Source organism: Erythrolamprus reginae, chromosome 13 (assembly GCF_031021105.1).
Source record: "Erythrolamprus reginae isolate rEryReg1 chromosome 13, rEryReg1.hap1, whole genome shotgun sequence".
Taxonomy (NCBI): domain Eukaryota; kingdom Metazoa; phylum Chordata; class Lepidosauria; order Squamata; family Dipsadidae; genus Erythrolamprus; species Erythrolamprus reginae.
Genome location: NC_091962.1, coordinates 9,448,260 through 9,461,214, shown reverse-complemented (window position 1 = coordinate 9,461,214; position 12,955 = coordinate 9,448,260). Strand labels below are relative to the sequence as shown.

Sequence of the window (12,955 nt, the reverse complement as noted above, 5' to 3'; positions counted from 1 at the left end):
GCTGGGGAAGAGGAGGAGGAGGAGGAAGAGAAGGAGGAGGAAGATGAGAAGGAGGAAGAAGAGGAGGAGGAAGAGAAAGATGAGGAGGAAGAGGAGAAGGAAGAAGAGAAGGAGGAGGAAGAAGTGAAGGAGGAGGAGGAGGAAGAGGAGGAGGAAGAAGAGAAGGAGGAAGAAGAGAAGGAAGAGGAAGATGAGGAGGAGGAGGAGGAAGAGGAGGAGGAAGAAATGAAGGAGGAGGAGGAAGAGGAGGAGGAGGAAGAAGTGAAGGAGGAAGAGGAGGAGGAGGAAGAAGAAGAGGAGAAGGAGGAGGAAGAGAAGGAGGAAGAAGAGAAGGAGGAAGAAGTGAAGGAGGAGGAGGAGGAAGAGGAGGAGGAAGAAATGAAGGAGGAGGAGGAAGAGGAGGAGGAAGAAGTGAAGGAGGAAGAGGAGGAGGAGGAAGAAGAAGAGGAGAAGGAGGAGGAAGAGAAGGAGGAAGAAGAGAAGGAGGAAGAAGTGGAGGAGGAGGAGGAAGAGGAGGAGGAAGAAGAGAAGGAGGAAGAAGAGAAGGAAGAGGAAGATGAGGAGGAGGAGGAGGAAGAGGAGGAGGAAGAAATGAAGGAGGAAGAGGAGGAGGAGGAAGAAGTGAAGGAGGAAGAGGAGGAGGAGGAAGAAGAAGAGGAGAAGGAGGAGGAAGAGAAGGAGGAAGAAGAGGAGGAGGAGGAAGGAAGAGGAGGAGGAGGAAGAGAAGGGGAGGAAGAAAAGGAGGAGGAAGAAGAAAAGGAGGAGGAAGAAAAGGAGGACGAAGAAGAGAAGGAGGAAGAGGAGGAGGAGGAAGAGAAGGAGGAGGAAGAGAAGGAGGAGGAAGAAAAGGACGAAGAAGAGGAGGACTGTGGGGTCCTTGCTGTTTTCTGAGCCTGGTGGTTTCCCCGCCGACATTTCATAACCCAACTAGGTAACCTCATCCATTCTTCAACCCTACATAACATATATTCTCTCCTATCGGAATTCATCCCATCAACCATTGACTCCATGTCAATAAATCTCTTGAAAAAGACCCCAACTCAAATGGCAGACAGTCGTGTCTCGTCCCCCCATCGCTCGACCTTAGCCGAAGGCCTCTTGCCGGTCGGAAGGCGATGAAAATGGCATTTTTTCCCCCAGAGGCTGTGTGTGCGTTCACCCACACCCTGCCAGGAATGCAGCCTCTTTGCCCAGCTATGCCGGCAAAAACAGCCCCCATAAATGCAAGCTTTTTCTCTTTTGTTCTCTTTCTGGGGAGGGGGGGGGTGACGGGACCGGTTGGTCTTCTCTCTACCCACCCCACTGCGGTTTTTTTCTCTCCCCATGGCTCGGGGGAGCCAAACGCCACCTTCTCATTGGTCCCAAATTTTCTGCAGAGATAGCACCCTTCGGGGCAGGCGGGGTTTTTAAGCCAAGGGTGCCCCCCTCGCCGGCATTCGAGGAGAAAGGCCTCCACGGCTTTGCCACCAACTCTTCTCCCTCCATGTGGCTGGGACTCGTTGGACTCTAACCCAAAACATGGGTCTCCCAGCCGAAGCCTCCCTTTGCTGCGTCCTGTTGTCCTCTGTGGGTAAGTTGTACCCGCCAAGGGAAAAGTTTTCAAAGGGGTTTTTTTTGGGGGGGGGGGGGGATAACCACCTGAAAATCTCAGAGGGGTCGAAAACAGAAGAACAGAGTTGGAAGGGACCTTGGAGGTCTTCTAGTCCAACCCCATTGGAAAGACTTATTGTGTTTCAGGCAAATGGTTGTCTAATATCTTCGGGGGGGGGGTGTTTAATGGAGAAGGAAGGAAGGAAATAGAAGAAGGAAGGAAAAGAAGGAAAGATGGAAAGGAATGGAGAAAAAAGAAAGAAGGGAGGCAGAGAAGATAGATATTGGTATTAGAGAAAGGAAGGAAGGAAGGAAGGAAGGAAGGAAGGAAGGAAAAAGAAGGAAGGAAGAGAAAGAAGGGAGGCAGAGAAGATAGGCAGCAATATTAGAGGAAGGAAGGAAGGAAGGAAGGAAGGAAGGAAGGAAATGGAAGAAGGAAGGCAAGGAAGGAAAAGAGGGAAAGGAATGAAAAAAAAGAAAGAAGAGAGGCAGAGAATATAGACAGCAATATTAGAGGAAAGAAGGAAGGAAGGAAGGAAGGAAGGAAAGAAGGAAAGAAGGAAAGAAGGAAAGAAGGAAGGAAGGAAAGAAGGAAAGAAGGAAAGAAAGAAGGAAAGAAGGAAAGAAAGAAGGAAAGAAGGAAAGAAGGAAGGAAGGAAAGAAGGAAGGAAAGAAAGAAGGAAAGAAGGAAAGAAGGAAAGAAAGAAGGAAAGAAGGAAAGAAGGAAAGAAGGAAGGAAGGAAGGAAAGAAGGAAAGAAAGAAGGAAAGAAGGAAAGAAGGAAGGAAGGAAGGAAGGAAAGAAGGAAAGAAGGAAGGAAAGAAGGAAAGAAGGAAAGAAGGAAAGAAGGAAAGAAGGAAAGAAGGAAGGAAGGAAATAGAAGAAGGAAGGGAAGGAAGAAAAAGAGGGAAAGATGGAAAAGAATGGAAAAAGAGAAAGAAGGAAGGCAGATAAGATAGAAAGCAATCAGAGGAGAGAAGGAAGAATAACGGAATAAAAGCATCGAAAGGGACTTTGAAGGTCTTCTAGTCTAACCCCCATTTCAGACAAAATGGTTGCCTTCCAAAGTCGGACGAGATTAGTCAGCTTGACCCTGGGGTGTGTGTTTTAGGGGTAGACTGCCTCTGAAACTGGAGGCTCTCCCCTAGCCGTTAGATTGTTGAAAACCTTCCCTGGCCAATGTTCCCTTGAGAATATGTCCTGCTTTCCTAACACGGAATTTCCCCCGGCATGGTGGCTTCATGTTTGGATCACCTTGGTGTTTCTCTCTGATGCTGCAGCATGGGCTATGTAGTCCTTCCACCCTCTGCAAGTCTGCTTTTTGTCATGCTGAAGCCGTCTGAAGCAGAGGCCTTCTACTGGGTGGCTGTCCATTTCATGGGCCGTTCTAAATAGCTTTTCACCTTTCTTGGCGTGGCTTGGTTAATGATGGTTTGGATAATGGTTTAATTCAAGAGCTGTCTACCTTAATTGGAAGGCAACGAATTCCAGGAAGAAATTCTTCATGTTAGGCTACTTGTCTTTCCTTTATCTCATATATCATATATATTTTCTTCCTTTCATATATCTTCTCCTCTATTTTTACATATTATCTTTACATATACCCTGTTTCCCCGATAGTAAGACACCCCCGATTGTAAGACGTATCGGGGGTTTCAGGGGGGTCGGCTAATATAAGCCGTACCCCGAAAGTAAGACATATGTCTTACTTTCGGGGAAACACGGGGGTATTGCCGGGGGGAGGAGCCCGATGACGTCGCTTCCAAGCTCCCCGTGCGCCCCTCGCCTTCGCCTCGCCGCGGCGCCACCGCCTCTTCCCCGGCTTGGTAAAGCGAAGGACGGCGCTGGTCCGAAGCGAGCCGAGCGGGCGGCGGCTTGCAGCGAAGGCGCTCGTCCCAGCAACCAAGTCCTGCCGAGGCTCGGCTGCAAGCGGCCAGCGAGGCCGACCAGCTCCGAGGCGAGCGGCCGGAGCTGCGCCCTCCTTCGCCCGCCTCCTTTCCGGCAGGCAGGTGGGGCTGCCCAACTGCGCAGAGCGGCTCCTCCCCTCCAGACACACGCTTCCCCGACACGCGTCTGTGGCTCCACGCGTGCACGCCGCTTGGAGCCCTGAGGTTGAACTTGGAAAAGGGCTCACGAGGCTCCTGTCCCGCGGCTGCCCTTCTGGACTCTGGGGAGATGCCTTCGGGAACGCGACCCTTTCAATTTTTATCCAATGTAAGACATACCCCGAAAGTAAGACGTAGTGGGGCTTTTGGGGGTAAAAAGAAAGTAAGACACTGTCTTACTTTCGGGGAAACACGGTATTACTTCATGTCTATTCTCTTCCATATGTATTGCGCATTGGACAAATGAATAAATAAATACTGACGATTTAGACCTCAAAGCTTCAAATGTTCCTATCTTATATTCAATAATCCCCGTTAATAATATGTGTGAATAAACTCTTCAATAAAATCTAGCTTGGATTTTCCTTCCCGAGCTTTTTCTGTTGGGAGTGTTGGGAAAAATCAAGGGAAAGAACCAATTTAGTGAGATTCGGTGGAGGGGAAAAAACCGTGATGGATTTTTTAAAACAGAAACAGAAGCTGCAAAAGTTAGAAGTTCCAGTTTTGTTTTGTTTTTTTAAAAAAGGGTTTAATATTGCAAGCTACATCTTCTAATAATATGTCTAATAATCTAATAATCTACTAGAGTAGTAGATGCTTGGAACAAACTTCCAGCAGACGTGGCTGGTAAATCCACAGGAACTGAATGTAAACCTGCCTGGGATAAACCTAGATCCATCCCAAGATAAAATACAGGAAGTAGTATAAGGGCAGACTAGATGGACCATGGGGTCTTTTTCTGCCGTCAGTCTTCTATGCTTCTATGTTTCTAATATGTATAAATTTTTAAAAGTGGCTCCAATTTTAAGGAATAGAATAGAACAGAACAGAATAGAATAGAATAGAATAGAATTCTTGCTTGGCCAAGTGTGATTGGACACAGAAGGAATTTGTCTTTGGTGCAGATGCTCTCAGTGTACATAAAAGAAAATATACACTTGTCAAGAATCATGAGGATTTGTCAAGAAACACTTAAGGATTGACATATGGTACAAATAAGGAACCAGGAAACAATCATTTACGGCATCTGATAAATTTATAGATATGATTTTTTCTCTCTTCTTTCTTTCTTTCTCTCTTTCTTTCTTTCTTCTTCTTTCTTTTATTTTTAATTTTTCCTCTTCTCTTTCCTTTCCCTTTTTCCTTCCTTCTCTTTCTTTATTTCCTCTTATATATGTAAGCGTGTATTTTGATTTATAACTGTATAAATTCATATACATCTGTACCAATATTCACATAGTCCTTTTGCTTTATGTATCCCCTCCCCTATTTATCTTCAATAAAGATTATATTTTCTTTTTAAAAAAATTTTTTTAAAGGAAACAATCAATATTAATATAAATTGTAAGGATACAAGCAACAGGTTACAGTCATACAGTCATAAGTGATAGGAATGATGAAAGACGAACAGTAATAATAATGACAGGACCTTGATTAATTGGATAATTAATAATTATGATACGTCCTGTCACTCTGAGAAGCACCCATGTCTCATCATACCTTAAAACCTGAGAAATGGGCTTCACACAAAACGGTGACTTTGTTGAATGGTGGCTTGTTGGGAAAAACTACTTCCCCTCTTGGAGTCACCTTCCCCAAAGTGGACAAACCATGGTTTGTAATAGGATAAACCAACCCGTGGAACTATCCCCTGCCTTGAAATTTCATGGACAGCTTTAATCTAGAAAACAATTGATTTTATTAAACTGGGGATGTGTCCACTTGTCCCAGAGTCTTGAAAACACCCTGATTCCTATTGTTTGGGCTGTGGCAAAGACCTTCCTTTTTGGGGAGGGGGGGGGAAATCATTTTTATAACATTTCTCTTTCCACTTGGAAGAGAGACAGAGAGAAAAAACACAACCCATTACTGAGCCAGACAGATTAAATTGCTCCCTGTTCATCCGAGAAGCACATTAGCAGAACAAAGCAATATATTTTCTAGCGCTTTGAAATCTCTCCCTGTTATTTTTGGAGGAGTTAACGTGGGAAGAAACCAAAATTAAGAATGGTGTTTGGTTATTAGATGCAGGTTTTGACCTGACCAACTCATTTTATCTCTCGTTATAACGGTCTCAGCGTCGGCATGGCTAATCCGGTCTGCTTTTAGCATTGACGGTGATGTTTTCAAGACAATTTCTAGTTTTTACAAAACAAAACTTAGCCTGGTTTGCAGAATTCTCTCAGAAATAGATGTTCAGGAGTTCCAAAGAGATTTCTTTGCTCCGAATTATGACCTGGGAAAAAAAGGGAAGGAAGAAATCAAGAAAGAGGAGGGATGGTTGAAAGAATTAGCATAAGAATATAGAGTTAAATTCAATAAGTATTTAATACAAAAGGTGTGCTATTTTTGTATTGATCTGATTATAGCTGGGTTTTTATTTTTTTGTAGTAGTTAGACTTCTAAGATAAGCGGAGCAATGGCAGCTGCTTGTGTGTTTAATGTTGTACGTCTTTGTTTGTCTTTTTAAAAAATACAATTAATTTTTTTTTTTTTTTTAAAGAAAGAATTAGCAGAGCAGGTCAAAATATTGTTGTTCGGTTCACAATTGATTCTTCCCAATCTGGGTTGACAGGTTACACTAAGCCACACTGTAGCCCAGAACCATGATTCTTGGCTTAATGCAATATGCACGAATTTAGAAGGTTAGAATATTTATTTCGTTCGGTTCAAAACTGATCCTTCTAAATCTTCTAAATCTTTAAACCTTCTAAAGCCACAATGTAGCTATCATTCTTGGCTTAATGCAATGTGTATGAATCCATAGAGGACTGAAGCCTGCAGTGTTTTAAAAGGGAAATGTAAAACTAGATTTTGATCGATCCTGAGTTCAAAGTCATATCAGATTTAAATTAGATCATCTTGTCCCATTGAATTAACAGGAATGGGTTGATCTAATTTGAATCTGATGGGATTTTTGAATCCAGGACCAACTGTCTGTTTTCAAGGTCAGTTCAATGAGACAGATTACCAGAGTTGGAAGTGATCCTGAAGGTCATCTAGTCCAACCCCCTGCCTCTACTTAGGATCAACCTCACAACCTCCTGATTGTCTATCTTCCTTTGCAACCCAACTGGCAGGCTGCAATCTCTCCCTCTGGGACTTTTACCTTTTAAAATGTGATGTTTAAATTATGATTGATATTTATATTATTACAAATCTCAGCCCCGCACATCTATCTTCCCCGCAATTTTCTTAATAGCAGCCACGCGGTTAAATTAAAAAGAGAATTTTTAAAAACCATTCATTGTTTTTAAACAATTAATCTCTGGGGAGTTTAATTCTAACCCCCACTTCCCCCCCCCCATTAAATCTCCATCTTTAACTTCCTGTTTATGACATCGGACCAGAATATCTCCGGGACCGCCTTCTGCCGCACGAATCCCAGCCACCGATTAGGTCCCACAGAGTGGGCCTTCTCCGGGTCCCGTCAACTAAACAATGTTGGTTGGCGGGCCCCAGGGGAAGAGCCTTCTCTGTGGCGGCCCCAACTCTCTGGAACCAGCTCCCCCTAGAGATTAGAACTGCCCCTACCCTCCTTGCCTTTCGTAAACGCCTTAAAACCCACCTTTGTCGTCAGGCATGGGGGAACTGAGATATCTCCCCTTGGCCTATACAATTTATGTATGGGAGGCTTGTATGTATGTCTGCTTAATAATGGGTTTTTAAAAAAATATTTTAAATTGTAAATTATTAGATTTGTCATGAACTGTTTTTATTGTGTTGTGAGCCGCCCCGAGTCTACGGAAAGGGGCGGCATACAAATCTAATAAATAAGTAAGTAAGTAAGTAAGTAAGTAAGTAAGTAAGTAAGTAAGTAAGTAAGTAAGTATGTAAGTATGTAAGTAAGTAAATAAGTAAGTAAGTAAGTAAGTAAGTAAATAAATAAATAAGTAAGTAAGTAAGTAAATAAGTAAATAAGTAAATAAGTAAGTAAGTAAGTAAGTAAGTAAATAAATAAATAAATAAATTCTCAAAATTGTATTTTGGGGCAGACGAGGAAGGGGGGGGGGACTCAATTTGAAAACTGAGTTTGGAAAATTGGAAAGGAGCTTGGTGGGACCAGAGAGGCAAATATTCTTCATTTTTTTTGATACATTTTTCACCCTTTGCGATGCCATCGAACATCATCCCAATTTAGTGCCACCCCGTGCCAAAGGTTGTTGAAACGAGGCAGGGTTATTTTTACTGCTTTCTTTGCCAAATGTGCACAGCCTGGAGGAAATAGACCTCATCGCAGCGAACAGTGTAATTTCCTGGTTTATTTAAGATGGGCAAAAGGAATCGAGGTTTATGAACCGTACAAATCAACTGTGACATGTTCCACCCAGCTGTTCCTTGCCGAAAGAGGCGAAACGCCGAGTTCTGTTTTGCATTAAAATCCTCAGGAACAAGGAATCCGAAAAGAAACGTTTCATTTGTGTTGATTTTACAGGCTTTTCTGCATCGCACGTTTTATTATTTTGATATTTATTTATTTTTAATTTGTTTGTTTTGTCCGACACGCAATAACACACAACGAAGGTTATAGAGGATATATACGAGTAGAATGTATCAAAGAGAGTAGAAACATAGAAGACTGACGGCAGAAAAAAACCACATGATCCATCTAGTCTGCCCTTATACTATTTTTTGTATTTTATCTTAGGATGGATCTATGTTTACCCCAGGCGTGTTTACATTCAGTTACTGTGGATTTACCAACCACGTCTGCTGGAAGTTTGTTCCAAGCATCTACTACTCTTTCAGTGAAATAATATTTTCTCCTGTTGCCTTTGATCTTTCCCCCAACTAACCTCAGATTGTGTCCCCTTGTTCTTGTGTTCACTTTCCTATTAAAAACACTTCCCTCCTGAACTTTATTTAACCCTTTGACATATTTAAATGCTTCGATCATGTCCCCCCTTTTCCTTCTGTCCTCCAGACTCTACAGATTGAGTTCATGAAGTCTTTCCTGATACGTTTTATGCTTAAGACCTTCCACCATTCTTGTAGCCCGTCTTTGGACCCGTTCAATTTTGTCAATATCTTTTTGTAGGTGAGGTCTCCAGAACTGAACACAGTATTATTCCAAATGGGGTCTCACCAGCGCTCTATATAGCGGGATCACAATCTCCCTCTTCCTGCTTGTTATACCTCTAGCTATGCAGCCAAGCATCCTACTTGCTTTTCCTACCGCCCGACCACACTGCTCACCCATTTTGAGACTGTCAGAAATCACTACCCCTAAATCCTTCTCTTCTGAAGTTTATGCTAACACAGAACTGCCAGTACAATACTCAGATTGAGGATTCCTTTTCCCCAAGTGTATTATTTTACATTTGGAAACATTAAACTGCAGTTTCCATTGCTTTGACCATTTATCTAGTAAAGCTAAATCATTTACCATATTACAGACGCCTCCAGGAATATCAACCCCATTGCACACTTTAGAGTCATCGGCAAATAGGCAAACCTTCCCTATCAAGTATAGAAGAGAAATATAGGAGTAAAATATAACTAGAGAGAATAGCAGAAAATATAAGCGATAGAAGAGATAGAAGAGAAGATATAGGAGATATAGGAGAGACTATAGGACAATGGTCGGTTGGCACTCTGGTGCACTTATTTACGCTCCTTAACAACTCTAGACGACGAATGTATTTAACGCTCCTAATTTCTCCGCCTAATTGCCAAAATTGACAGCGGAAATTCCAGATTTCAGGATGGAGGGAACTATTTTTATAAATAAGAAATAAAAAAATAAAAGGGATTGTAAATGGTGGAGATTAGAAATGAGGATGGGGTGGAACTTTTAAAACAGCTGGGAGCAAAATTTTTAAAAGAAAAATGTGGAATAACACATTCTCTTGGGAGTAATATAATAGGGTCACACGTAATCTTTGATTTATAGCCATTTGTTTAGTGACAGTTTGTAGTTACAAAGCACTGAGAAAAGTGACGTAATAACAGTCCCCGCAGTTATGACTGTCCCAGCATTCCTACAGTCAAAATTTGGACACCTGGCATTTACGATAACTGCAGTATTCCGAAGTTACAGGACCACTGCAGATGTTTGTTAAGCAAAGTCACTTGGGGAAAGAAGAGGAAAAAGATGGAAGGAAAAAAGAAAGGAAGGAAAAAGAGAGAAGTGGAAGGAAAGAAGAAAAGAAGGGAGGAGAAAGAAAGGGAAGGAAAAGGAGAGAGGAAGGAAAAAGAGAGAGAGAAAGGAAAGGAAAGAAGGAAGGAAGAGAGAGAAAGAGAGAAAGGGAAGGAAAGGAGGGAGGAAGGAAAAAGAGAGAGAGAAATGAAAGGAAAGAAGGAAGGGAAAGAGAGAAAGGGAAGGAGGGAGGGAGGAAAAAGAGAGAGAGAAATGAAAGAAGGAAGGAAGAGAGAGAAAGAGAGAAAGGGAAGGAAAGGAGGGAGGAAGGAAAAAGAGAGAAGTGGAAGCAAAGAAGGAAGAAGAGGGAGAAAGGGAAGGAAGGAGAGAGGAAAAAGAAGGAAGGAAGGAAGGAAGGAAAAAGGGAAGGAAGGAAAAAGAAAGGGAAGGGAGAGGAAGGAAAAAGAGACAGAGAAAAAGAAGGAAGGAAGAAGAGGGAGAAAGGGAAGGAAGGAAGGAGAGAAGAAAGAAAGGAAGGAAGGAGAGAAGAAAGGAAGGAAGGAAAGATGGAAAAAGAAATGGAAGGAAAGAAGGGTAAAAGGGAGAAAGGGAAAGGCAGGAGAAGAAAGAAAAAGAGAAAGGAAAGGAAAGGAAAGAAGGAAGGAAGAATAGGGAAAGAAAAGGAAGGGAGGAGAAAGAGAGAGAAAAGGAAGGAAGGGAGAAAAAAGAGAGAAAGGGAAGGATGGAAGAGAGGAAATAAAAACAGAAAGGAAAGGAAAGGAAGGAAGGAGAGGGGGAGAAAGGGAAGGAAGGAGAAAGAGAGGAAAGGAAAGAGGGGAGAGCAAGAGAGAAATGAAAGGATGGAAGGGAAGATGGAGAAAAAGAAAGGGAAGGAAGGAAGGAAGAGAGAGAAAGAGAGAAAGGGAAGGAAAGGAGGGAGGAAGGAAAAAGAGAGAGAGAAATGAAAGGAAAGAAGGAAGGGAGAGAAAGAGAGAAAGGGAAGGAAAGGAGGGAGGAAGGAAAAAGAGAGAAGTGGAAGCAAAGAAGGAAGAAGAGGGAGAAAGGGAAGGAAGGAGAGAGGAAAAAGAAGGAAGGAAGGAAGGAAGGAAGGAAGGAAGGAAAAAGGGAAGGAAGGAAAAAGAAAGGGAAGGGAGAGGAAGGAAAAAGAGACAGAGAAAAAGAAGGAAGGAAGAAGAGGGAGAAAGGGAAGGAAGGAAGGAGAGAAGAAAGAAAGGAAGGAAGGAGAGAAGAAAGGAAGGAAGGAAAGATGGAAAAAGAAATGGAAGGAAAGAAGGGTAAAAGGGAGAAAGGGAAAGGCAGGAGAGAAGAAAGAGAAAGGAAAGGAAAGGAAAGAAGGAAGGAAGAATAGGGAAAGAAAAGGAAGGGAGGAGAAAGAGAGAGAAAAGGAAGGAAGGGAGAAAAAAAGAGAGAAAGGGAAGGATGGAAGAGAGGAAATAAAAACAGAAAGGAAAGGAAAGGAAGGAAGGAGAGGGGGAGAAAGGGAAGGAAGGAGAAAGAGAGGAAAGGAAAGAGGGGAGAGCAAGAGAGAAATGAAAGGATGGAAGGGAAGATGGAGGAAAAGAAAGGAAAGGAAGGAAGGAGGGAAGAAGGAAGATGAAAGATAGAGAAAGGGCAGGAAAGAAAATTGACTTCACCAATGACCTGAGTTAGAGGCAGCTCCTTTTGCACAAGCTAGAAGATGCTAATCGAATGCCAAGGTTCAAATTTTCAATTTACGTGTTTACAACCGCCGCCAACACCCACGACTATCTCTTGAAGGTTAATATTTCCTTTCCTTTCCCCAAATCCCTATTGTTTCACTTGCTATACTTCCACCGCTTAATCTTCTATTATCCCTCAGCTTCTCTGCAAACTCTCTGAGCTGCTTAGGAAGCAAAGCTTATTGGCCTGAAAACCATCTCGGTATGTTTTTACCAGATAAATGAATGTTGTTTTTAAAAATCAGTTTGTGACAGCAAAGCTGGGCGGTGAAGGAATATTTCAGGAGAATTCCATCCCTTTAGCTCCGTTCCGTTTAGAACCATGAGGACTAGAGCCTTTCTTGATCACCTCCCCTCTTCCTTGTGTTTTCTGACCTCTGTTGTATGATGAACTGGGTTGAATGTGTATTAATGTGTCGTTGGCGATCTTATGACACTGGTTATGTTTATTAATGTTTTTTAATTGACTTTTGAATTTTATTATTAGATTTGTGATGTGTTGTATTATTGTTACGTTGTGAGCCGCCCCGAGTCTTCGGAGAGGGGCGGCATACAAATCGAATAAATTATTATCATAATTATTATAATTATTTTAAGGGAGGCTTGAACACCAGGCTACCCATTTTGCACAGGTTTAATAATCCCCATTGCTAAGGGGAAAATAAACCGTGAAGGATTTGTCGTAAATTAAGGCCTTGGGTTATCCTGTCAATAAACCATGATTAAACCAGCATGGCAAATCGGCAGGCGTAGTGCCTGAAACAGCAGCCCTCGCAAACCTAGCAGAGCAAGTTCCGCAGTTGTGTGTTTTGTCGTTTTATCATCTAGATGGGCACAAAATCAGGCCCAAATTTTAATTTAATTTAATGAAGGGGAGGGGAATAGGGAGGATTAGACAGGGAGAAAAAAGGCTGGATGCCCCCCCCCAGCTAAAAAATAGGGGGGGGGATTTCCCACTCATCCTAACAGCCCCAACAGTTTGGAATTTGCACTGTGGGAGAAAAGGACAGGGTTGTTTCAGCTACACAAAAGGGCCCTTTGACTGCAAAATGTCACAACTTTTGCGATCGCTCAGCAATGTTCTGCAGTGTTCGGACCACAAAAGTGGGGTGTGTGTGTGTATGGAAACAACTACCCACTTCCCAAATGGAGGGGAGGGGAGGCAGAAGGGAAAATCCCACAAAATCCATTGTGGATTTTGGTATCACAATGACACACTCTCTGTGTCTCTGTCTCTCTCTCCTTGCCTTGTTCATTTTATTTATTTTATTTTTATTTCTCGTGCTTTTATCACTAGTTTCATAAATAAGGTGGTCAGCAGACTCCTTCCTCTTCTGATTTTGGCCACCACAACATCCCTAAGAGGTGGATTAGGCTGAAAAGGAGGAACTGGCTACTTTTCATGGCTTAGGTGGGACTAGAAATCACAGCCCCCTGGTGATTGGCTCATTGCCCACCCCC

At 42.7% G+C, this 12,955-nt stretch overlaps 1 protein-coding gene across 1 annotated transcript in view; it reads left to right on the top strand.

The window, feature by feature from the left end:
- The first annotated feature begins 1,436 nt into the window (after nt 1-1,436).
- MPZ (myelin protein zero) overlaps nt 1,437-12,955 on the top strand; it is a 19,959-nt gene continuing 8,440 nt past the window's right edge. Inside the window, exon 1 of the mRNA XM_070766722.1 lies at nt 1,437-1,570. Within this exon, the coding sequence (XP_070622823.1) occupies nt 1,519-1,570 (52 nt within the window). The 5' untranslated portion in view covers nt 1,437-1,518. The remainder of the gene's footprint in view (nt 1,571-12,955) is intronic.